Raw genomic sequence first — 26332 nt, 5'->3', positions numbered from 1 at the left:
GGGTATAATAAATCCAGTTTACTATTATATACAGCATATAAGGCAAAGAACTTTATTTGAGCTCAGAAGAGAGCTTAATGGACTTGCTTCATTTACTGCTTGCTTAGAATCAGGATCAGTTACTTTGATGCAGGAAGTGATTAAAATGGAGAGCAAGTTTTTAAGGAGTTGTTTCAATTGACAGCTCCCTGAAAGAAAGGGCCTTTGAGTATGATTTCATTTATTCCTTTCTTCAAGGAGTTTCTAACATCCTCTTCTCCCCAGATGACTCTCTGCATATTTCCTGAATAGCACTAAGATAGCTGGTATTGTGTTTTTCAGTTGTAGAAGTTAACAGCTTGAAAGTTAGTTTGTACATATGCGATGCTTAATTGCTGGACTGTGAAGTGTTACTTTTTTGGAGGTTTATAAATAACTAAATTTGCAAGAAGCTATTATAATGCATTATATAAAATGGATAACTGGGAATTATTTTCTTTCATATTGAAGCTTTGTAGCTTAGACACCTTTGTATTTGGATTTTGTGAGCAGTGCTGAGTAGAGGCAGTTGGGAGAGTTGGTTTTTGTGTTGCTATTGAGACATCCAGTGTCCTGCCAGCCTTGCAGCTGAACTGGCTAACAGCTCCTAGGATGCAGATGTTTTTAAAAAGACCCAAAAACCTTTCCAAGCCTTTGAATCTTGAATGCAGATATAAAAAAGGCAGTCATCATTCTTCTCCTTGCTAATACATTTCTCTTTCTAACCTAGGTCACCCAGTTCAGTTCTACAGCATGAACAGGCCTGCATCTCGACACACACCCCCAACAATAGGGGGATCTTTGCCATATCGGCGTCCTCCTTCGATCACGTCACAGACAAGCCTTCAGAACCAGATGAACGGAGGTCCGTTTTATAACCAGAATCCAGGTAAGAAAGTTTTTGTGCTCTGTTGAGTTCAACACAGGGGTGAGTGGAGAGGCCTTCAGGTCTCTGAAATCGTATGTTCTGTCTCCACTGCAGATCTTGCAGTTAGTCTCAGGTAACTTTCAAGTGCATTGCTGGTAGCCATGCCAAAGCTGCAGTCAAAGTACAGTGTTCAGCTTCCATTATGCCAAGCAGTTTAAAACAATACTGGCTTTGTTTGCAAATAAATTACTTTTGATCTCACAGTCTCTGTTAGAGAAGCTTAAATCCTTTACTACACCATGTGTCATGTATCTGCTTTGTTATGGATGGGTATTTGACATTGCACTAGAACAGTGATTCTTAATTAATCAGTCTTTATCTTGTATGCTTGTTCCTTCTGATTAATGGTCCGTTCAAGAAGTTGCGTTTGTTATACAAGGGTAAGCATTAGACACCTTGGAGTCAACATGGTGCTTGGTATGGGATACAAGGGAGCTGTGTCATCTGCTAAGTCCACAGGTGATGTTATTTTAATAGGTGACCTGTCTTAAAAAGTAGGATGAGAACATGCATTCCGTAACAAGGAGTGGCATGTCCTGTGTGGCAGGCTTAACACAGTAGCTTTTTATCTAAGGAGCCCTTTTCCTGCACTTCTGATGTGACACAAAGGTTTTGATACCAGAGTTAGGGAGACTTTTACCAAAGCTATGGAAAGATGCAGGGGACATACTGAAGGTTCCTTGTTAAGAAATGACCTATTAGCAGCAAGATTGTATGTTGACTTGGAAATACCACAGTGCATTTAAGTTTTGTGGTGGTGGTTTGTTTTGATGTTTTGTGTGTTTGTTTGGTTGTGGTTTCGTTTGGGTTTGTTGTTTATTTGTTTTGGTTTTTGTTTGGTTTTTTTTTCTGGTTTGGTTTTTTTCTTTTAATTGAGCACTGAATTTGGAATTAGGTCAAATGCTGCAATCCGCATCTAAGCAATTTGATCAGGTTCAAGCATTACTGCTTGTGAACTACCCCGCAGAGATGTGTGTGTTTAACATGAGAAGGAAATGGATGATCCTGCTGAGGACAGAGGGGTGGTGAGGGTATATGACTAAATTGCAGCCCGGTTGCCTGAAATACGTGGTGGTGTTAAGCACGTTATGTACATATTGAAGGCTGTTGGGGAATAGGCAAAAAGGAAAGGGTAATAGCAATAAAAGAAACTTTCAGGATTACCTTAGCAGTAAAGAGGATTTTTAGTATATCAAGTGAGTTTCTGACAACTGCTGTGCATTTTTGCTTTAGCAAAGGGATAATTCTTTTCAAGTCACCATTGCATTGTTAATAGATAATCATAGAAGATGCCAAATAGACTTTAAATAAGTTACATAACCACAGTTCAGTCTGCATACTGAGTTGTGGCTAAGAAGATAATGATTATCGTGATTAGTCCCTTGAGCAATCACAAACATAATACTTAAATTATACTGGCATACTTGATACAACAAATGAGCAGTTGTAGTAATACACTTTATATATATATATATATATATATATATTCCTAACAGAATACAGAATTTATTAGCTTTGCAGTTATACTAATCCAAGTTTTTTTGGCCTGTACCTTGAAAGGAGAGGATGCTTGAGCATGTATAATTGATGAGACCCTAAGAACAGAAGGACTGTTGTGTTTGTGAAGAGCAGGGTTAGTAGTTACAGGACAGGGGCCACAATTGCTTCTTGGCATTCCTGAAGAGAGGGAGAAAACACAAGAGATGAAAAAGAGACCTTGCAACAGGTCGAGGAGTGTGCCAGCTGTGGCTTGCGCTTCTTTGGGGGCTGTTTTCTCTACTTCCGTTTTTTAGTATGTTTTGTAGTATGTTGGCATAGCCATTTTTGTTTATTTGCTTCACAGGAGGATGAAAGATCCTTGCCTTGTCTTGCTCTTTTGAATGCCAGTTCTAAGATAACATAATTTCTCTACTTCATGGTGAGACCTTTTAACAACTGAAAAGAAAATCTTAAGAAATGCAGACCCTAAATGGTCTCAGCATATGTCTGCCCAGAGCCACTCTTGCCAGCCATGCCGCCTAAAAAATGCTTCAACTTCGCAACCTTAGATACCAGCATCTAAGCAGTACAGAGTTCAGCACAGGCTAAAAACCCTGTGGGAGAAACTGGGCAAGTATTGAGATGGCGGTTTGCACTGTACACTGTTTGTGTAGCTGAATTCTTATCAGTCCGAAGCAGTCTAGTAGAAGGTGCTCTTGGGTATTTCTGAATTAATGTACAGCAACTGTGTTAATGAACTCTTAATCTACCAATGGTCTACATCGGAAGAAGCTGGGAGGGAGCATTAAAGCTGGTGTGCATGTCATCTTTTGAGACAGCAGAGATAAAGTTCTTCTGATGCACCTTATACACAAAGTCATTATTAATAAAATATTTATCGTATTGGCTCCTAAATGTCAAAACTAGATTAGAGTCACTATATATCATATAGAGACAATGTAATATGATAGTCCCTGCACTATGCATAGACGGAAGCACAAATCAAATGGATAAACAAGGAATGATATCAGCTAGTGTTAGGATCACCATTTTGATTAAACTACATAACCCAAACTAAACTAAGGGATTTTTTTTGTATTTGCTTGGAGTGCTTGTCTAGAGTGATTTATTTTCTACATGGAAAGCCTCTTTATTTCTTTCAAAGAAATATATATAGCACGTGAACGAAGTCCACTGAAGGGACCTAGGAAACACTAGTCTCATATGGTAGATATGAATTGTGTGACTCCATATGATGTTGAATAGAGGAAACATTTTGAAACTGAGCATTTTTATAGCATATATAATTAAAAAGGCAGGGACTTCAGAGCTGCACAAGAATGCAGAAATCATGGCTATTACTGCATTTCAGTAGGACTTCAAATTCAAGTTCCCTTTTCCTGCATTGAAAAAATGCAAGACCAATTTTTTTCCAGCTAGTGTGGTTACACTTGAAAGAATAAATACTCTCAGAGGTCACATCATTCAATTTAGAGAAGCTGTAATTAGAAATCTATTTCAGTTTTTCTCAAGAAATATCAATTAAATGGTGAGATAATGGATAATTGCTTTATATGGAGGTACAGGGATATTTTTACAACAAAAAGGATGGTTGCTCTGTTGGGGGTTTTTTTTTGTTTGGGATGTGTAGTTGTGAAAGAAATGTGAATGTGAGTGACAGGAGAAATTCAAAGCACTTCAGATAATGGTTCTACTGAAATAAAATAAACCAACAGAAGAAATTTTGAGACATGAATTTTAAATGCCCTGGAGTTCTTCTCATTTGCTATGCTGATGTGAATTAATTCTGAAAAATACTACATTGTACCTGGCAGTTTTCTTGCTGGCTCTGGGATTGGTCTGAAATGTAGTTTGGTTCTGCAAGCTAAAGAAATGTACTGGTACATGAAGTGTAGACCTTTTTCCCCTCATTCTTTTGGACGTGACTAAATGTTTTTGTATGCCACTACTAACAAATTGTTTAGTTGTGCTTTTCCTGAGGTGTGCTTTCTAAAAAGTAATCTTGTAAGTTGCTTAAGGAACATTACCGTATTACTTTTGCAAAGTGATATTAAAACTACATAAAACTAGGTAACTACTTTTTTACCTTAACTAGAGAATTGAAACTTTCATTCCTGGCTTAAACCCCAGTTCAGTGTTGTAACATTGCAACTGGCTGAGTGTATCTTCTTTAAGTGTGAATTCACATGTATTGTACAAGAGCCATTCAGAGTTCAGTGCAGTGGTCTCTCTTGCCTAAAATAGCTGCCGCATTGGATGGGTTTTTTCACCTACATTTTGGTGTAAAGTTGTTATATTAATTTTCATTACTAAGGGTTGGTGGATGCTGCTACAGAAGTCATCTCTATAAATATCAATTTGATCTGAAAGGTGGAGGATTACAGGGAGAGAATCCTCTTGATAGATTTGTTACTTAGGTCTGTTCATGAAGTGCTGTCTTGCTGAAGCAATAAACTTCAACTTAAGAGAATACTTCAGTTTGGATTCTTAATCTTATGGAAAAGAGCTGGTTGGAAATTTTAAAACCAGAGACATCTCCTTGAAGTAAGGATTAGGAATACACTTAAACCACCTGAGGATTTTTCTTTGAATGTCAGCCTTTATATGTGAGCTTCTTGGCAGACTGCTACACTGTCTGAGTGGTGATGATGTCTACTTTCCTGTTTGCTGCTTTGTTGTGTTTCTAACTGAATGCCTCTCTCTTTTTAATTTCTGTGGCAGCATCCCTTGCTCCTCCTCCCCCCTCCATCCTACAGGTAACTCCACAGTTACCGCTAATGGGATTTGTGGCCAGAGTTCAAGAAAACAGTAAGTTTGCTGCTTCCTTGTGCTATGACTTATTACTGGATGTGGCTTTTGTTTTGAGTGGATGAAAGATTTGTCTGTATATACCCAGAATTCTGCCTGCTCTACTGCCTCTGCAAGTTCATCTAAAATTGTGACGGGAGGGAAAAGGAAATAATTTTCTTGGCGAAACCTCATCCCTCTTTTTCTGAATTTTATTGTCTCTAGTGTATTTCTACAAGTTGTAACTATTGGTCCCAATGCAACTATTTGGGATAGGGAGTATTTCTTCAACCTGCTACCATGGCTCTAGAGACATTTTCATGGTTACACTACTGTTTATTTTCAGTTTCAGATACTCCTCCCCCGCCACCGCCTGTGGATGAGCCAGTGTTTGATGAATCTCCACCTCCACCACCACCTCCAGAGGATTATGAGGAGGAGGAAGCAGCTGTGGTGGAGTACAGTGATCCATATGCTGAGGAGGACCCTCCTTGGGCACCAAGGACCTACTTAGAAAAGGGTATGTTTAGAGCTAGTAGAGATCATAGCATTGTGTTTGCAACAATAATTTTTTGTAAGCTCCTGCCATCCTGCTTGGGATGGCATAGAGTCTTCCTAAACTCCTTCGTAGCCAGTGTTTGGTATTGCGGTAAAGGTGCTCCTCCAAATGGCAATTTAAAGAACAGAAGTTAAGTGACTCTTCCAAGTCTGACTCTTTCATCCCTTTCTTCACAAAAGAAAGATAATGATTAGCTGGCTAATTACATATTTCTAAATCCTCTGTAATCATTTAAGAATCACCTTTCAGTAGTCTGCTTAATCCTGATATTCAAACTCATATGAGGTCAAAAATGAAAGAATCAGTGCTGCAATTGCACTTTGAACATATGCATGTGTCTGGAGAGGTGCTGCGAAGAGGGCTCTGTAAGATGCAATGCTGCATCAGTGTGGGGCTGTGCTAAGCCAAAAAGCACTGGGTCTGCATAGGCCTGAGGTATTGCTGCATGGCTGCATCTAGGTGGATGCAGGTGTGTGGAAACATGCTGGAGTAAAACTACAAGTAAAATAAACTGGGTAGGTAAATGGCTTAGGGGCATTTGAATGTGAAAAATCTACGGCCTGGTGTGCTCCTGTGAAACAGGGTCATGTACCTCTTAGTAGATGGTGATAGAAAATCTAAGGTTGCAGAGTGACTAGGCATCTCAGCTGAGTGACTGTTAAAAACATTCAGTTTGCATCAGGGAAAAATAATCAAGAATGCCACAAAGATAAAGCCAGTGCAGGACTTCAGGGGAGGGAGGAAAAGAAGATGGAAGAGGCGCTTTCTGCCAACTCCAGCCCAAAGGAAATATTACTATTCCTGACGGAGATGGAGGAATATGTGGGAGGTTTTTTGTTATTCTCCCACCCTCCTTCTAGCTGGTGTGTTTAGTGCAAGGAGTAACCAGGCTTGGCTGACAAGCTGAGATCTTTTGTGAGACAGCTTGTCTATTGACCTCTTCACACCCCTGATCGACAGCTAATGTCACTGTCTTTGTAATGTTTCTGTTATTCCTGCTACCTGGCCCTTAGCAAATCCTCAGTGGCATTTCAGCTAGGATCAAAAGAGAAAAGAGAGGACCCTCATGCACATTGCCTGTTTATAGCAAATAATGCAAAGGGAGTGTGGGTGTTTGTGTGTGTGTTTGCGGGGAAGAGAAGCCATGATTTCATGTGGCACGTGGCCTGGGAAAACAACTTTCTGTTTGAAGAAATGACATGGGATAGCAAAACTGTAATGTGAATCTTTAAGGATAATCTGGAGAAAGTCAGGCTTTTAGTCAGACCATTTTTCTGCAGAAAAGCCTAAGTATAGGAAACCAAACATTCTCTCATATCAATGTAGAGGCCCATGCAAAAACATAATTTTGATCAGTGTTTTGAAAACTAGATGAGTGAAACATCAAAAAGGTTGCTCTGTTCAGAGAAATACTCATAAAACTAATGAAAACTTCTTCATACATTGTAGTAGTTTTACAGTACCAGAAAAGAGATATTGACATAGGTGTAGATTCTGTTCTAGTTACATGAATAGCTTTTCTTCTATACAGCCCATGTCTTGAGATTTGACTGCTTTGCTCTAGTTGGGAGAACAGTGCTTGGCCGTGATTTATTTTTTATCTGGGTAGCAGATAAGCTTTAAAGTTAATGAAAAGCCCCATGCTAAAAGAGGACTTTCATACTGAAAGAATGTGTGTAGTTATCCTGCTTGTGGAATAATAGTGCTTTATCTTCTGCAAAATAATTATTCCTGTGGCAACTCCAGTACATAGTATTTTGTGCCACGTGATTCAGAGAGGACAAAACTGATGGAAATGGCTGGTCAGACACTATTACCCCCAGTAAGCAGAGCAGCAGTTCCTAGGATTTGTGCTTGTTCTTTTGGTATGGCTGCTCACTTAAATAAGTTCATATGAAAGCGTTTCTAATAGGATTAGTCTAGATGACCTTTGCAGAAGTGAGAACGTAGAAGCTGGGACACCAAGGAGGTGTCAAATACAGAGGGTTGCTATACATCGAGATGGGATTCGGTGTGATCCTGTTCTGTAAATGGGTCATGTGTTGTGGGAGGTGTATTTAACATTAAGACATGCTTTAGCCTACAGTTAAGGAAGAAGTGAATAGCAGATCCATTTTGAACAGATGGAGAAACTCTTAGGTAGGATACAGTTACTGGGCACGTTGAACTCGAGGACACTAACACATTGCTATAATAGCAACAGCCAACCTGCAGGGAAACGCGCTGCCATTTTCCACTGAGCTCTCCGTCTGGGTCCATGGCATGAAGAGGTAAGAAAATGTCCCAACTTTGCAAAACAAACAAACAGAAATGGATATCCAGAAGGAAGAAATGCCCTCACACCAAATAGAGAAGGTGTGTGGTCACAGCTATCAGGTTTCAGTTGGATTATCAATCTGGCCTATGTTTGTGATCAGTTTGATGTAACAAGGTTCAGCCAAACTGTGTAATTACTGAAGGACCAAAGATCTCTGGTTGGAAGAATATGAACCTAAATGAGTAATTCTGGTTTTCATATGTACATTGAAACATGTTCAGATAGAAACTACCCGAGTTTCTGTCTGAACGTGTTTCAGGTAGGAGAGGGGTCCTGTCTCAGGCTCGCAGGGAAGGGTGCCACCTCCTAAGTCAGTATTGCTGCTCTGTGTCTCATCTGGAGCCTTTTTTGCAGTACCGGCCTGGGCTCCTGGTAACTCGTGGCATGTGACAAGCTCACAGCTTGAACAGGCAGAATGATGGAACAGTCTTTTAGTGAGGGAAACATTGCCAGTACAAAAGTAACATGCAGGAGAAAGCAATGGTGATGTAAAAACAAAACCAGGCTTCAGGTAATTTTATAAGAGGCTTAACAAGAAGCGAATTTTCATCACAAAATTAGGAAAGAGTTTTTCCTACTTGTGATCACGAAATACTGAAACCATTCAGTATGAGAAGGGACTGGAGTACACTCAAACATGAGAAAGAAAGGAATCGTAAGTTACCATGATCCTTGGGTTATTGTTATTATCAAGAGACTGAAGACCAGCACAGTGACTTTAGGAAGAAATGTTTTTAAATGAACATGTAGTTCATAGAAGGCAGTTAAAAAGGAATTTTAAAGGACCTTAATTGACTGTATCATGTGTTTGTATAGTGACTTTGTTTTGCAAGCTAAAGTTTTATTAATTTCTCCATTTGTGTTTTGTTTCCTTAAAATGACACGTCTAAAACTAGTTAGAATGAGTTACAGCACAACGGTGTTGGCATATGCATAGAACCAGCAACATGTGTTTTTTAAATAAGCTCTGGTCAAATGATACAACTGTCCTGTTTGGGAGATTTATTTAAAAAAAAAAAAAAAAAAAAAAAAAAAATCTTTTCAGGGTCCAGGTTTCCCTAGTAAATATTTGTATTGATTCCTTTGGCCCCTCCAAAGGAAATGACCTCTTTTCTTTTGAACAGAATGATGAGTTTAGTAGGACTCTTGGACACTGTGCTCATGAACACATGCTGTTAATTTTTTCTCCTTGCTTTGGTTCAGAGTATCTTCCCTTCTACCCCCAGTACAAGATTTTAGGATCCCTGTCCAACATCCATTTTCTTTCAGTGACAGCATTGCATGTTTCATTGCCAAGTGCTCCAAGCAGTGACTGATGCTATTTGTTAAAGCGTTCAGAGTCCGGCATAGCTGATTTTCTGTATGGAACACGTAATGGTTGGTAGGACTGAGAGTGGAAAAACTTACTGAGTTGATGTTATTTTCTGCCATTTCAGGACAATGATCTCTTTTAATATTTGCCAGTGCGTTGTCTAATTTCTTTGACTTTACTGACAGCTTTTGTGCCTTCAGTAAAATATTCTGCAGCTGTAACAAAACCATACTGATATAGTAGGCATACATTTTGTTTCAGAGAACTACCTTACTTCTTCCTAGTTCCTAACTGGGAGCCACCTTGGCACTGTAGACCCTGGGAGTGACTTTTAGCTACTGGGGCTGCACATAGGCATTTTACACATTTACATGTGGAGGTAGCTAAGGTAGATGGAAGTCTGAGACATTAGCCTTGGCTCACTCTTACCGCAATCTGAAAAGAGCTCTTGCTGCTCTTCCTCTTCCATGTTTTCCTGCTGATTGCTAGTTGTGCAGAGATGTGGTTTAGCCCATATATCTAATACATGAACTCTGAAGGAGGTCTAAGCAGTCATAGCCATGGGGAGTTACATCCACCTCCTTGTATCATTCCACACCAAAAGTTTATTGTGTATTTGTAAACTTCTCCTCTGGTGGGTCTGGAAATAGTAAGAATAGAAGAGTTAAAGTGGTCCCGTCTCATGTGTTTCAAAGCATGAGCTCTTATAAAAGGGGTTGGAGGAAGCTGATGCTCTCAGCAGGTCATTCTGCACACGCAGAGATGAGGCAATGCAGCTCTCTGAGATTGCCTTGAATATGGGCAACTTTGTATGAGGCAGGTTGATTTTCCTTCTCCTCCCTGTACTTCTCCTAACAATCACGCTCTGTTCTTCCCTAGTGGTGGCGATATATGACTACACAAAGGACAAAGAAGATGAGCTGTCATTTCAGGAAGGTGCCATCATTTATGTCATCAAGAAAAATGACGACGGCTGGTATGAGGGGGTCATGAATGGAGTGACGGGGCTCTTCCCAGGGAACTATGTGGAGTCGATCATGCATTACTCGGAGTGAAGACTAGAGGAGAGAACACTGCATCTCCTGCTGCAGGAGCTGTCAGGGCTTCCCAGATCTCCACCAGCCTCTGGGGCCCCATCCAGTCTGACTGAATGAAGGATAACTGTAACAACCACTCCTCCCTCCCTCTTCCCATCCTCTCCCATTATAAACCAATAGTGATTTGAGTTGTTTGAACAAATGGCTCTTCCAGCTGCCAGCAGAGGCTATCCTGAACCATCTGACGCTGAATTAAGCTGATCCATTCAGATGTAACAAACTCGTTGAGTAGCTGATACTTCACTAAAATTCTGACTTCTTCTGACAGGCTTTGGGATATGTCTCAGAATCCTGTGTGCCCTTGTGGTACTACCCTTGGCAGCAGTGCCTGGCGCTTGGGATGTCCTGGATGCTTGTGGTGAAGGGTTACCAGCCAGCGGACATCCCTCCTGTTCCTACACTACGCTCCCATGCAGCTGGCAGAAGTCATGTGCTAGCGAACTGGGATTTTACACAGAGCCGTTCCTGTAACTGACTTCCAGATAGCTGGTTACATCTTTAGCATAAACACTTCTGCAGCTGCTCTGCACATGTAGGCTGACACAGGGGCACACAGAGCTGGCTTTCATTTACTCACCTTTCAGTTTAGACAATTAAAATGGCTGCAGCCCAGAGGACCCCTGCCCCCATTTCCTCATCTTTTGAATGCCACCAGTTTGTTTTGTGTTCTGCACTGATGTACATGTGCTCCTCTCCACAGCGAGCTACTTGCCATGGGTGCTGCCGGTTTAAACAGAACTCACAGATGCCGTTGACGGTGAAGGCAAAACAAAGTTTACAGGTTCTCCTGGGGTCTAAGGATAAACTCTAGGGGCTGTGATCTAAGGCTCAAATCTACTCACACCTGCTTGCACTAGAGAAACTTATCCCCGACTTTAGTCTTATGCACAATATAATCTTAAAAATCCAATCAGGTATTGTAAATTGGCTATTTTGTACTTGATGACTAGATTTGCATATGTACTGTGAGAGCCCTGTGCGGAGGCAGGACAAACGGCAATTGTCGTCTTCATGTCTGTTGCCAAAATCTCTTCAGTGGAAGTGAAAAGGGCTGTTGTGTGTACTGGTTTCCCATGGAAATCCAAGCAGTAACTAGTAGTAGTCCTAGCTCTTCCCCCAGCCCTCTCCATTGTTTATTATAAAGAAATAGGTATTTTGAGCTGACTGGTGGATCTGGGTGGAGTTATTACCAAGTGAAGGCTCTGTAGCCCCTTGTGTTGCTAGTTTGCTTTTTAATCTAGTCTCAGTTAAAAATGCTGCTCAGTGATTCTGCCCAGCAGATCAGTGTAAAGCGATGGCTGCACCAGCCTGCCCTCAGGAAGGACCAAATGTTATCTTTGGGTAAATGTCATGCATTAACAGAGTGAGCTGATTAAATCTCTTGTTGCAGTCCTGTTAGCCTGCAAATTGAGCTGATCCCTGCATCGCCAGAGCCTCCTGGGCCAGGGCATCTTCCTGAACAACTTCTGTCACCTGGCTGAGTTCCAGCTGGTACCAGCAGTAGCTTCCCAAAGGCAAGACAATGCTGCAGCTGTCTTCTGAGGCCCGTGTGTAGAACAGAGCAGTTCACGAGAGAGCATCAGGGCTGAGTTTGTGACAGTTCTGGCAAGGATACAGGTAGCTGACCCAGTGCTCTTGTTAGGTGATCAGTGTAGTATCAGGATGGAGGTGTAGGTTTGGTGCAAACCTGAGCCGGGAGGCACCACAGCTGCTTAAGGAGGAAGAAAGAGGAAAACAAATAGGTGAGGTGTGTTTGTGGGACATGGATGAATGTGATCACCTCTGTGAGCTTGTGGAAGAGTGCGTTAACTCCCGTGACAGTGCATAAGGAACTAGTTTGGTTGAAGCCTACAAGAGGTACAACTTTGAAGAAACTGGTACAAAGATAGTTACTTTCTCCCCCTTTCAGTCCACTACCTGCCTCTGTGAAAAGCTGTGACTTGCAGCAAGACTAACAGAAGTAGCCATGGTCAGGTCCCTCAGCCCATTGTTTCTCTGGGAGCAAGCCTAGAAACATGGGTTGTCAGTCACTGGAATGACTGTTTCTACTGTCATAGGGCAGGCCTATGCATTTTGCACAGGGAGGCAGTGCTCTCAGCCCAGGCGATGGAACAGCAGTATTGCACAAGTCTTTGGTGCTCACAGGGTGGCTGTGTTTTCCAGGACTATCAGTGGTTTTCTCCTTTCTCTTGCCCTGGGTATGTCTGTGGTAAAGACTTGAGCATGGTGCTCAATTGTATCAAGTTACGGCAGCTTAGAGAGTTACTAAATGAGAGCTGAACCTCTCTCCCTGTGCACGCATGCTCCAGCTGGGAGGTCATGCACTGTTGAAGTGTGTTTTTAACTAGGTCTGTGTAAGAGCACGTGCTTCAATACTCCTGATGGGTGGGTGGGTATAGTGTGTACCTCCTCCGTGTGTGACACACACCCATGTCCTCCTTCTTCATTCAGCCGGTTGTTCATCTTGCAAGTTTTCTGTGTTGTGAGAGCAGAGCAGTGTGAACTCTGGGAAGTGCTGAACGCTTGCCAGAACACAGCATGGAAGATGAGGCCACAAAACCTTGAGAGTGGAATGCGTGAAGCTCCTTAAGGAACTGGCCTTGGTCTGAGGGGCCAGGGGTTAGTCCGGTCCCTGCTGATAGCAAGTGGAATTCTTTATCCTGCAAGAGCTGCTGTGGATGGAATTTTTGGGTCACCTCCTGCTGGTTTTATGCTTTATTATGCAGTACTAATATAAAGAAATCTGTTGAGGTTTATGCATATTTTTTATTTTGTACAGGTTTTAATTCTGTGGCTTGTTTGGGGATGATGTGATGTCATGGTCATAGACCAGGCCAAGGTAAACAGGCTGTGTATATTACTGTTACATAGATTGCATGCTAGTAAAGTCAGTAAGAGTTGTGTTTCCAGTTTTGTCCCTTGTACTTCTCCTTCTCCAAAACCTTCTTTGCCCCACTCCTTTTTATTTTACATGCTTACTTTAAAAAGGGGGTGGAGAAGGAGGGGGGGAACACCTCAGTATTTCACATAGGTGCACATCTCTTCACTGAGTTCTGCTGCCACAGCTGAAGGTATTTGCCATCACAGGCTGTTGATCAGCAGTGTGTAAGCATGAGAGAGGTGGGGGAAGGAGGCACTCCAGAATAGCCCAAAGAATGCTGTATGGCCAAAATGTGTATGTTTCTCCCTTTGAGAGAGCTGCCTTAGCCCAGCCAGCCGTTTTTATTGTGCACAGAAATCAATCAGCATCCTCTAGTGGTCTGTCTTGCCTTGGTTTGCTGTATTCGAGATTCCTTCCTTGCTAGGGCCAGCGCTATTAACTGCAGCTGCCTCTCTGCCACGTGCCTGTGCGAGAGGAGGTCCTCTGAGTCTGACCTTGTCTAGTGCTGCAGTAGGTTATGTTGGTGCCTTCTTTCCAGCCTCAGAGACATGGCTGAGGTGGCATGTGTCGCACCACATTGTACATTTTAATTTTTTTTTTTAACCTTTCTATGATAGCTTCATGTCGTTTCTCTCACTGGTGCAGCAGAGGGCTGAGAGGGGCAGAACAGGCAAGCGGAAAATTTTGCGCTTGAGCATCCTGATGGTGTGCCCCTGCCCATGGACTCTAGCAGGCACCAGAGCTGAAGCTATGCCTGAAGACTTGCTGGCCTGACTGGTGAGACCGAAGAGCCATTGCTCTCACTGGAGGACAAGAGGTGTGGCATAGCCCCAAGGTAGATGGCAGAGCATGGTGTGTGTTACCAGGAGGCTGACTGTGTTCCTGTGACTCAGGTTGTCTTTGTGGTTAGTTGTGTTGGATGTTCCTGAAAGTGGCTGGAGATTGCTGCTGGTTTGAACCACAGCTCCCCACAGTGCCAGCAGTCTGTGGCGGTGTGGCTTATCAGTAGATGCCAGGAAGCCTTAGATCCAGTTAGTTCTTGTTACAGCAGTTTGTTCTCCTTTCACAGCTCCTGAGCATTTACTTGCTGTGCTGCTGGGGGTTCTTGGTGACAGCCAAAGTTGACATTTGCAGTAATGCAGCATCTGAAAAGTGGCACTTTTATCTAGGGCGTTTCAGTTGATCCTGAAAAGCGAAGCAGCAGCAGGACTGATGCTCTTTTTTCTGGCAGAGGGTAGGCTGCCTGCCTGGTGTGTATGTGCGTATTGTTGACCACAGGTGGGAATGTGCTGCTCTGCTGGAAATGAGCTCTTTTTATTAGTTATGTTGCTGGGCTTTAGGTATAAATCAAAAGCAAAACTTTAATGTTTTCCTTTCCAGAAAGGATGGGACTTCATGCGGATTAGTAAACTGGGAGCATTTACAGGGCTTCTCCTCCCAGAGGTGGAACAGGACATCGTGTGAAAGAGGTGGCATTTGTATTGTCTGCAGGGCAACTTGTTGGAAGCTGATAGAGGATGCTGTTGGAAAGAGCGTAGTGCTGTGGCTTCTACTGAGAGCAGTACTTGCAGTGAGAGTATAGAGTCACTTTTTGAGCACTGCAGCATTTCAGGAAGCATTACAAACCCCATGCAGAGACTTCAATTCCTATGTTGACAACAGTGGCAGTGAGAAAAGTACAGCACTGTTGCATTCGCTAAGGCAAGTATTTACAACCCTGATCTCTAGAGAAGATGGTAGAAGATAGTGAGCTATGGCTCCTGGGGCACCACTTTCAAGAATTTGCTGTGCTTACAGGTACATTCACCTTTTCCAGCTTTTGGCATCTCAAGTATTAGGCAATGCCACAGTTTGAGAGTAAAATGGTACTACACAGAAGTAAGTCAGAATGGTTATGAAGAGAACAGTTTGTAGTGGGTTTTTTTCTTTCCCCAGTAGCTGAAGTCAGTGTGTAGTAACAGTCCTACTGATCTACTTTTGATTTTGAAACTGCAAGAATAGTGGGACCCCCACCTCATGTCCATGGGAAGGATGCTGAAAGCTAGATGTGGCCAAGGTTTGCCATCTGCTGTTACAAAGAATAATTCACAGACCATGGTGTTTCATTCAAAAAACCACCCATGTGTTTCGTGCAATCTCATGCCCATGCAGAGTGTTTTTTTTCTTTGATATTCTAAACATACTAATTTTATTAGCACCTTTGCTTATTACAAGATGCATTACAAAAAAGGTCAGCAGCAGCCTGTTGTCCAGAGGTAAGCTTACACCCAGCATCCTGCTGAACACCGACGTGGTGACTCTGCTGAAATGTGTGCAGTACATTTGTTTGGTTTCTCTTAAAACAACAGAAGAATCCAACCACTATTGACTAATGAGGAAGAACTGTGTACAAATTCATTTCCATTACAGCGCCTTGGTAAAGTGCTGACATGTCTGAGATTTTTTTGTAAAGAACAAGTGCTTCTTTTCACATTTGAAAAAGTGTCTTCTGCAACTTGCATGGACAAGTAGTTTCTATGAATTCTCTGGAAATGTCAGTGTCTAACATGGATTTTGTCCATGCACTTTTTTCTGAAAGTAGATAACCCCCCATACCCCCTCTTTGGTTTGCAGTTAGAGGAGAAGCACGCTGTGCTTTTGCTTTTGGCACTGCTGATGCAGTGGCTGAGCGCAGAGCCCACTGTAAATGACCAAGCCCACAGGACTCTGGGGAGCTGTATGCCACCAGTAATGTTTTATTGTGTGTGCCATTTGAACCACCTTCCAGTGAGTGAAAAACCCAATTTTTAAATTTTTTTAATTGTACTTGGAATTAACTGTTGCCGTGTACTAAACCCTCTTGTTACGAGCCCTAAATAAAAAGAACAAAGCACACACCATGTGTTCTGTGAGCGTGCCACTGCCAAGTCACAAGCCTTGTCTTTGGCTACAGGCTTTTCACCATGAGGCCAGGGACAGTTGCTTGTATATGCAGGAGCCCTATCCCAGGGGAGCTGAGTGCAGCACTTCCCACAGCACAGGTATGAGCCCTGGCATCCTGCCTGCTGCCTTCAGCAGCTCCTCCCTCCACTTCTGTATGACTACTCATTTCCTGTCATCACCACTAATGTAACACCTCCAATGCCTGCTGTAAAAGCTGATGTCTGATGCAGGGCCAGCGTGCGAGCGTACCCCAGGAGGAGGTGAACAGAGCCAAATGCTCTACAGTGGACCCCAGAAAGGGGCTGCAGCAGCACTTACTTACCAGCCGTCAGCTGTTCTTGCATGAGCAGAGCTCTACAAGACTCTGCACGCCTGAGGGAGGAGGCAGATGGAAAAGGTGAGCCTTCACACCAGGTCCTCTTTAGACCTGTGACTGATGTGCACCATGTCACCGGTACAGCCAGCTCTGACCCATGGGAAAGAGCTGTGCAAGGGAACAATAAAAAGCAATTTTATTGAGAGTGAGCATATAAGTTGGTAACCTGCAGGCTATCAGGTACCTGATCCCTACAACAGGGAACCACTGATGCCCTGAGAACACAGTATAGGTTCTGAACTCATGAAAAAGGAAAATGGCAAAACAGAGGATTAAACCAGATTATTAAATTTAACTACATCTTTATTGGATTGTGCATATTCCATTGTATAATGATCTATATTGGGTACTCTATAATGTAGTATTTCTTCTGTCCTCTCCCATGCTTAAAAAAGTATATTTATACATATATTTATATATATTTATAGTATGGCAAAGCTCCCCCCAACCTGAAGCTATCAGTCTAAAAGAGCTTTGATTTTTTTTCTTTTTGGAAAGGGAAGAAGAGGGGAGGCAATCCCATTGAAAGATAAAATGTGCAATTTTCTTTTTAAAGCAGTAAACATGAATGTATTTACAGCACTCAGCACAAGTTTGCTGCACAGACAAATCATCATTGCAATGACACTTTTTCTTACATTTGCATCCCCCATGTTATACAGAACATCACCAGCAGCTGCTAACAGTTAGTGTAAGCCATAAACCAAACTGCTGCTCCAGTTAATTTTGGGTCCACTAGAAAGGAGAGCTAAGATCTGCAATTACAACTTGTGACAAAGCATTTAGTTTTCGTTTTAGAAGTAGAAGCGTTATAGTGCTGCACCAAATCAGCAGCAGGGAGCCTTGGGCACAGGTTCGTTTGCTAAACTGCCCTTTGTCCCTGCCCAGCAGGTGGGTACCCACTCGCCAGTGCTAATTAAAGGCAAGAGATGCACAACAGCCAACAGTGGCATCCCTGTTCTCTTGCCAAACAGCTGCTGCAGAACAGCAGCTTTTCAGCTCCTGACAGAGGCTGGTGCAAGCACATCTTGAGTACCTGGAATTTAGCTTTGACTGCATCTTTGGCAAGGTGGGAGGAAACTATTTTCCACTGTAGAGAACAGGTGGTTCAATTCCCGAGTCTCCTAAAAGACAAGTCACCTCTGAGCATTTAAATGGGGGGGGGGGGTATGCATTCCAAAATCTGTTACCAAACCTCCTCCCTCACTAAGTCCCTGTCACGAGGGATGGTGCATATAGCACTAGTTCCTGTTCCTCTAACTTCTCTAGATCTCTTCACCACAGCTACACACTTCTGATTGATGACCAGGGAGCTCTTGCACAGAGTCCTTGCCCTGTTGAGTGCGTGCCTCGGAGCACCAAACAGCCATCAGTGCAAATGAGTTACTTTGCATTGTGAGGGATATGCATGTGTTGTCACCGCATTTGCAGTTTAATGTTTTAAACTTTTCAGGATTAGACAGTCTGTGACTCACTGGATCACAGAGATCAGAGTGCACTGACCCCTGCAACATAACACTGGTTGTGTCAGTCTTCACAGGCATTTTCTTAATCGAAGAAAAAGAAATCAGAAAGAAAAATTACTCAACTTTAGACAAACTTATAATTCCAAAATATAAGCTTAAACCCCACCAGCACATTACAGAAATGTCTAAGAGAAACTAACCCTTGTAGTGTTAAATCCTCTCTGCTTTGGAGTCTGTCCTGATTGTGTGAGGGAACGCAAAGCCAGGAGCCACAAGTGGGCTTTGGGAAAACCTCTCCCTCAAAGCCGATTCCCCTCACCTCCAAATGAGGAGTGCTGTTTGAGCAAGTACAGAACCTACACCTGAACAATGTAAAAAGGAAGAAACAAAACAAACTCACATGTTCTGGCCGCATCATCACTACCTTCTGTCAGGAATTTTTACTGCTTTCCTGGAGTGCAGCTGATTTCAACATGATTCTGCATTTGAAGTAATACTCACAGTAAGACCCACTTATAATTTTATTTTGACTAAGAAACATTTACCTGCAATGATACCGCTGAAGTAAAACAGTTTAGTTCTATGCAGTATTCTGTAACAACCAGATTTCTCTTTTGCCCTTCTGTTGCTGAAATGGCACTTTTGGTTCATTTAACTGTGGAAAAAGTAATTTTAACTGGGAGGAAAACTAGCCACACTATCTCTGAGCTGAGTTATCTGGTTGCCTAAGGGCACAGAAAGAAGAAATTAGAAAACATCTCAATGTGCTAGTCCAGAACAGTAAACCTTAAAACGCACTTGTTGAAAAAAATGCTCCCTCTCTCCCATCAGACCTGAAGCCAAAGTGATCCAGGTACCTTTGCTTTGGTTCCCTGATGTGTCAGTCAGCCACTGTTGCCCTGCAGGAAACTGTTCAGGAGAGGAGCTCTTTGGCTTTGAGGTCATGCACCAAGTTGAGCAAGCAGTGGTGGTTTGCCACAGGAGCAAAGCAGGACCTTTCCTCTTCCACAGAAAATAGCAGATTATTTTATTGTGAGACTTGAGCTTAATCTCCCCCCCCCAGCCACAGGTTTTGAAAGACTAAACAGAACCCCGGCACATCCACCTCAAACACGTTACCTGGGTTTGTTTAGAACCAGAGTTCTTTGGGGTTTTTTAAATAATTTCTCCTATAAGCTTAGTGCTGCTGTATCAGCCGTGTTTTCCCTTCCAAAGCATCTCCCCGAGACCTGAATTACAGTGAAAGTGTCTGAGAAGACTGGCTCCCTGCTTTGTGCACCTGCGCTGCAGGCACAGAAGCCTGCCTGAACAGGAGGGACCCTGCTGTTCACAGAGATGGACAATACTGCTGCATGGCAGAGAGGAAATGAGCACCAAATCTGTTCCAGATTAATGAACACAGCTGTATGCTCTCAGCTGCCCCTGCAGGAGCAGGGCTTTCCCCAACACCCCGGCCTTAACAAGTGTCAAAGGCCATATGCTTCATCATGTAACACAACAACAGCTGTACCCCCTCAGTATTTTAGGATCAAAGCATCTGCTACCTTTGTGTCCAGAGTATGAAAGCTCAGCTCTCACATGCTCATTTTAACAGTGCCAAAAAGAAGCAGGAAGCTTCTTGCTGTGTGAGGTCTGGCCCCTCTGTTTTCTGATTTAAATAAATATAACGGTGCAATTATGAGACCAGTGCACACAGGGGAAAATAACTTACTTGCAAATAAGGCATAAATATTTACTGTCACAAAAGCAGTAAATACACTGGAAACGCAAGTTACAATGAGGGGTCTCATAAGCTGAAAAGGCAGCCAGGTTGTGAAAATTCCAGTGCTCAGCTGAGAGCACTGTATTTCCATATGACTACTGGCTTAGGAAGGAAGTTGTAACAAGAAGCAACACAGGTGCCACCTTTGCTGATGCTCGTTATTTTTGCTGCAGACTTAAGAAAGAGTTAAACTTCTGTCTCCCAGCAAGCTGTGCAGCAGCCTGCAGTAGTAGCAAGGATTCATTATCTACGGAGAGATACTGGGTAATGAACTTGGGCACAGGAAAATGAGAACGAAGCTTAAATGCCTCTGAAGAAATTGCACTCAAAACATTGCTCTGCCGAGTCCAAAGCCCAGAGGTACCCACACTGAATGAACAAAAGCAAAAGGGCTGGAACTAACACACACCAGTGGAGCTGTCTCGGGGTAAAGAAAAACAGATGGTGCAAGCAGAATTCCCTGGCTGCTCGCATCCGGCAGCACGCTGCATCAGCCCGGGTGCCCCTTGCCAGGGAGCCGGAGATGTGGCCACTCACCTACCCTGGGAGTTTCGGCTCCAGCTGTGCACCTCTGGCTCTGCGGGTGGGTATGAGCCCTGGAGCTGTGTACAGCACAAAGCAGCAGGAGGACCAGCGTTGACAATTACAGCACCATCAGCTGCAGTGTAGCTGCTCAGCAACCTTCCTGTGGAGCTGCTCGCCAGCTACACTGAGCGTGCTTAAATCAACAATGCAAATGCCTTTAAGGACACTTTATAAGCACAAAAATAGTAGAAACAAAACTTTGTGAACAATTTGAAAGATACAAAAAAGTGCCTTTCCATAGCAGTGCTTTAAAAATGCACACAATGGTATATACTCTTATTGCTCAAAAAAACTAGTCTGAAATAGTAAAACGATTTCCAGAGGTGCTGAAACAGATTTTTTAAAAATCATGAAACATCAGCAGAGACAGCACCATTAATTTATCTCTTTTCAAGATGCACTTATTTAAAACTCTATAGTTATAGCTGGGTCATTTTTACCCTCTGATTAGCAAAGCTTTTTCCTATTCATAAAGTATTCATTCACAAAGACATTTATTTTATTATTTGGATTTTTAAAAAAACACTCTATTAAAGAAAAAAAAAAAAGGCATGAGGGACACTGTCACAATATTTCTTAAAAATCTATCAGCCTGAATTACTCTAATGAGAGAGAAGTTTACATCTTTTTTTACACACTTGAGGATGCTGTCAAGTCAAGCTACTTCCTTTGTTTCAATCTTTGGGGGAAGGAAAACACTTAACATTTGCTTTTGGAGAAAAGCTAAACCACCAGAGAAATCATTTGCCATCTGAGCCCTGACAGTGTCCCCATGCTGACGAGGGAAGCTGTAACAGCCAAAGATGGAGCAGGTACAGTCCAAGTATTTCAGTTACTTTACAAAGGTTGTGTACCACTACCCTGTAATGAACATGCATGATACATAAGACCAACTGACCACTTACGTCAGCTACACTGCCGTATCGCAACGTCCAGATATGTGCCTAAGACTGTACAATCAGAAACTACTCAAGTACAAGAAAAAGGGCTCTAGGACTTGATCTGGTGATTGGCTGTGCATCGGTGGCAAACAAAACCCAAAGCAAATACAACAGTCTATTTCCTACTCATATGGGCCCTTAAATTAAATGATTAGCAAATGTTATTGCCTCTCAAGGTTGTGTTTTTTCCAGTCTTCTCCCTTGACTGCTACAAGTGCAACTTGGTAATTAACAGGTTTATGCATTGGTTGCAGTCTCCGGCGGGTCTAAGAAAAGAGAAAGAATTTCCACTGTGCTGGTCTAAAATTAGCACTCCCCTCTCTCTAGAAGGGGAAACATCCTGACAGTTTCTAATGAATTACAAAAACTTTAAATGTTTCCAGAAACTCGGTTTTGTACAGACAACCCACCAGGCACAGACAAGGTGAGACTGTACGCTGCATATGCTTGTGCAAGAACATAATGCTCTACAGAAACCTACCTGGTCGTTCAGGGAAAGAATTACATGTACAAGCGATGTATCGGCACGCGTCAGCCTTGGGGGTCAGCCTCGATTGCAGGTGTCCTGGCAGCTTTCAGAAGGGGTTAACACAAATATATTTATCTTGAGCCATAGAAAGAAGTGACGGAGCCTACTAGAAAGTTAGAATGCATAATGGATTGGAATAATACATATTTATCCTATTTACTGCATGGAGAAATAACTTTGAAATGATTTGTAGCAGGGTCTATTTTTTAAACTATTTGGAAGGGAGGGGGAGGCTCTTTATAGTATAAATATATTTCACTCCAGCCCACTATATATAAAATCTCTTTTCTTCTGCAGAACATACTCATCTTCAGTAGTATTATGACCAGAATGTTTTGGTATGTTGCATCTGTACTTTTCAATCAATAGACAATGTACAGTTACCAGCAGAACACTTCAGCTCCGCACCAACTACCCACCACAAACTGCCAAGAGGTTTGTGGGGGGTTTTTTAGTTTGTTTGTCTTCCTTTCTTTAAAGTGCCCCCTATATCTTCATCTTTGTGGCAAGATTTGACTAGTTACAGAGTCCGATTCCAGATAATATAGTGACTGAAACAATAAATACGGTTCTACAAAAACATTCTGGTTATCTTCTGTAATTGCGACGAAATATACCACAATATATTATATACCTACACTTATAATACATGCACAAACATGTCTCACGTGGACAGACATTACAAAAAATTATCTATCTCCCCCCCTCCCCTAAATGCAGAAAAAGTAAGAAAATGGGGGTTTGGTCCAATCTGTATGAAGGGTAAAAGAAATTGAAAGGGTAAGTCAATGCTTCTCTATCCACCTTTCCCAATAAAATATCGACACCCCAAGCCCCCAGCTTTTTTGGCCTAGCCATGAAAGGGGAATGTCTTTACATTTAGCCTTAGCTACACAGTTTGAGATCACCTCTTTTGATGGGGCTGTCATCCACATCCCCACATCCTCTCCAAGTGCGCAAGATCACAGGTTGGCTGATCACGGAGCGGCCCACAAGTCACGGAGAGCACCGGCCGCGGGGGGGTGGTTACCAGTCTCGCGACAGCTTGGTGTTCTGATCTCTTTTGGGAGGCGCAGGGGGTGGCCCCCTCCGCAACGTTGCATAGCCGGATAAATGACCGCCCGCAAAGCTGCTCGTCTTCTGCTGGTCCGCCAGCAGCTCCGGCGGAGGTGGAGGCAGGGCCATGTCGTCCATGGTAGCCGTGGGCTCTGTTCTGGACATCCGTGCGGAGGAGAGGGAGCCGTGCCGGGTGATGGATTTCCGCTGCAGCGTCCGGTTGAGGTCTGCCAGGAATCCTGGCTGAACGCTAAGGCTGGACTTGGGAGAAGTGGGCACTTGAAGGGCAGCCGGCCCCGGTGGCTCCGCAACCTCCGCCTGCGTCAGCCGAGTGCTGTCGTTCCGCTTGGGGCGTGTGGGTGGCGGGGCCTTTTTCACGGGTGGTTTTGACCACACCTGAGGCTGGGGATTGACAACGGCGACTTTTGGGGAGGTGCTGCCTGAAAACACGGATGGGATCTCAACCGGCGGGAGAGGAAGATCTATTTCAGGTGGTGGTGGTGGAAAGTCTGAATCAGATGGTGGCGAAGGGAATTCAACCACAGGTTCCTTCTCAGACACACCCGGAGCAGGAGGCTTGGGTGGGATCCCTCCTTGCGGGAGGACAATGGGCAGGCCCACCCCAGAAAGGTTGAGCTTTCCTGGCTTTGGAGGGGCTGCAGGAGGCGATGACTCCTTGGAAGGAGACCCTGACGGCTCTGGTGGGTGTGCAAATTTGCTGACAAGGCGGTCCACTGAAGGTCTCTTGGACTCATGGTACTCAGTGGAGCTGGCGGACTTGATGCTGGAGTTTCGCTGAGGTGTTGGAGGTGGTTTCTTCCCTCCAGGGCTTGATGTCTTGCTGGTCTTTTTGACTGGAGACCCTGATCTGTCAGGGGGAGGAGAACCTGCAGAGGAAGCTGGGGAAGGAGGTGGAGGAGGAAACACTAAGCTGCTCTCTGGTGGAGGAGGGGGGAAATCTGGTGAGGGAGCAGAAGTAGGCTGCCATTTGGGCTTTGCCTTCACTGCTGGAGGTGACTGTGGAGCCACGCTCAGCGGAAGGGGCTTTAGAGGCTGGGGCTCAGTGGCAGATGGGGTGGGAGGAGGTGGGAACTGGCTAACTATCTGTTTCACCACCGATGGCACTGGGGACTGAGGGGATGGAGGAGGCTTCACAGAGAAACTCTGCTGCTTTGGGAATGTAGGGGGAGGAGTAGGGCCAGGAGGGGCTGGGGGCAGTGGCGGCACCTGGGGAGAGGTGACACTTGGTTGTTTCTTTATTGCAAGGGGTAAGGGAGCTGGCAGAGGGGGGGTGACATGTGTGACCCCCGGTGACGCTGCCTTCCCACTAGGCTGTGGGGGGAGAGCTGCCATGACAGGCTTTGGGGGTGCCTGGGGCGGTGGTGGGGCAGGCACAGGCGGTGGCGGCGGTGGCAGCGAGGAGGTGGCAGTGGCCTGGCTTACGCTTGGTTGAACCTGATGGATTTTGGGGGGTGGTGGTGGCGGCGTGAACTGTGGCACAGAGGGGGCACAAGGTGCCGGCTTCAGCTGCGCCATGGCAGAGCCCGGAGTGGGAGGTGGTGGAGGAGGCGGGGGAGGCGGCATGACCCCGTTGGGGGGCACCGGGATATGAGGCTTCACCGAGGGCGGGGGGCCCTGCAGTGCCGCGGGGGGCTTGGCGAAGGGCCCGCCGTGCTGGGCGGCGTTCTGCAGCCTCGTGATGGTGCTGTACTTGACAAACATGGTGGCGGGAGAGCCCGCTGACGGGGCGGCCTGGCTGGGCAGGGGGGGCGGCGGTGGAGGGGGGGGCGGCGGAGGAGGAGGAGGGGGGGGAGGCGGCGGGGGCAGCGGGGGGGACGGCTGCGAGGCTGTGTAGGGGGTTGCCACTTTGGTATGTGGGGACACGGAGGGTGCGGCAGACATGAAGGGCCGGCCTGCAGGCTCCATTCGGGCCTGTCGGGAAAGGGGTTTTAGTGGAAGTGGAAAGAGAGAAAAAGAAACAGATAGAGAGGGAGGGAGGGAGGGAAGGAGACAAAGAGATTATAAAGTCAAGGTCTAAATGTGCCTGTCATTAAAAATTAAGTGGCGGATTACAGCATGCAGGAAGTATTAGCAAAACAATGCAGCAAGAGACTTCCACGCACTGACACGCCTGTACCATGCAGTCTGACTGGGCAGGCGGGGAGAGGAGCTGGCAAGAATCAGTGGAGCCAGGTTCAAGCGAGGCTGAATGTCAGCGAGAAGATACACCAGCCTTGTCACTCCTGTGGGCATCTGTAACGACCCAAACAGAGCATTGCCCAGAGTGCCACGGGCCATGACAGAGGACATCAGGTGGAGCATGAGACTCTGCAGACACCTACTCAGCTCAGTAAGACTAGAGTCAAACCACACATGGCCTCCCAGAGCACCCGTCAAGCCTTTAGGCTGCTAGCTCAGGCCTTACACTGCTCAGTGCTAAAAAAATGCAGAAACCCTCAACTGCTCCAACACACATGAAGAGCAAGCTCCACACAGGAATACTGCTGAGATCCTTCCACTCCACATGCTCTGGTATCTAAGACTGGTAAGGAAAATAATATGAAAAAGAGGGAGAACTGATGTTTCCTGGGAAAATTTCCCCAGAAGGAAATGCTTAAAGATCCGCAAAAGAAAGTTCGCTTGGGAAAGAAGAGCTATACATGCAAATATTACGATAAGCAGAAAAAGAAAGGAAAGATGGGGAAAAGCTGACTAAGGGAAGGAGCAATGGGAAAGCAGCAGGCAATGCTTAGTCTGCTCATTGAGTTTTGCTTAAGTTAAATTGTTTCTCTAAATTGAAAACCTACATTCCTATTAAAAATTGAAGAGATAACGGCATTACTCAAGTTTAAAAACATCCTCCTAATACAAACTGGTTTGGCTACAAGACAAGTTGTGAATTTCACAGTGCACAGCATAGAAACATGCATTAGAAATGCAACACCAACACGGCAACTGACCGCACGGGGTACCTATACTTCATTAGAAGACACTTTGCCACAAGTTAGCCCAATTATGCTCATTTGCACTGTATGAGCAGGTTTGCACATTGCTTTGTTCTAAGCACAGGTGCACAGAGTTTCTATATGTGCAGAACACCACCAAAAGGATTAGAGTCAGAAACAACAAACGGTGATTTACAACACACATGGGGTGTGCCTCTACCTGTCACATTACGTCTGGAAAGCAAGAGTGTAACAGTTCTGGAGCTAAACCAAGGTGTTCACATAACAAAACAGGAGAGAAATCTTGATCTCTTGCAAGTGTTAGTCTGTAAATTACCATTCTCCCAATCA

General features: G+C 44.2%; 2 protein-coding genes across 18 annotated transcripts in view; one reads left to right on the top strand and one right to left on the bottom strand.

Moving 5' to 3' along the window:
- The window catches only part of ABI2 (abl interactor 2), an 85378-nt gene extending 69105 nt beyond the window's left edge, over nt 1–16273 (top strand). For 4 of the 13 annotated variants that reach the window (XM_032919964.1, XM_030488002.1, XM_030487996.1 and 1 more), the window contains 3 exons: nt 749–907; nt 5580–5753; nt 10301–10476. In XM_032919964.1, the coding sequence (XP_032775855.1) occupies nt 749–907; nt 5580–5753; nt 10301–10476 (509 nt within the window). Of the gene's footprint in view, nt 1–748; nt 908–5167; nt 5255–5579; nt 5754–10300 lie in introns of all 13 variants that reach the window. The other 9 variants (XM_030487993.2, XM_030487998.1, XM_030487994.2 and 6 more) reach the window with 6 other exon arrangements.
- A 709-nt stretch (nt 16274–16982) lies between these two features.
- Nucleotides 16983–26332, bottom strand: part of RAPH1 (Ras association (RalGDS/AF-6) and pleckstrin homology domains 1) — a 92590-nt gene continuing 83240 nt past the window's right edge. For all 5 annotated transcript variants that reach the window (XM_030487987.1, XM_030487991.1, XM_030487988.2 and 2 more), the window contains one exon: nt 16983–24968. In XM_030487987.1, coding sequence (XP_030343847.1) covers nt 23007–24968 — 1962 coding nt within the window. In that variant the 3' untranslated portion in view covers nt 16983–23006. The remainder of the gene's footprint in view (nt 24969–26332) is intronic.

This window comes from Strigops habroptila, chromosome 5, assembly GCF_004027225.2.
Source record: "Strigops habroptila isolate Jane chromosome 5, bStrHab1.2.pri, whole genome shotgun sequence".
NCBI classification, from domain to species: domain Eukaryota; kingdom Metazoa; phylum Chordata; class Aves; order Psittaciformes; family Psittacidae; genus Strigops; species Strigops habroptila.
The sequence above is the reverse complement of the archived record's forward strand: the minus strand, read 5'-3'. Positions and strand labels throughout refer to the sequence as shown.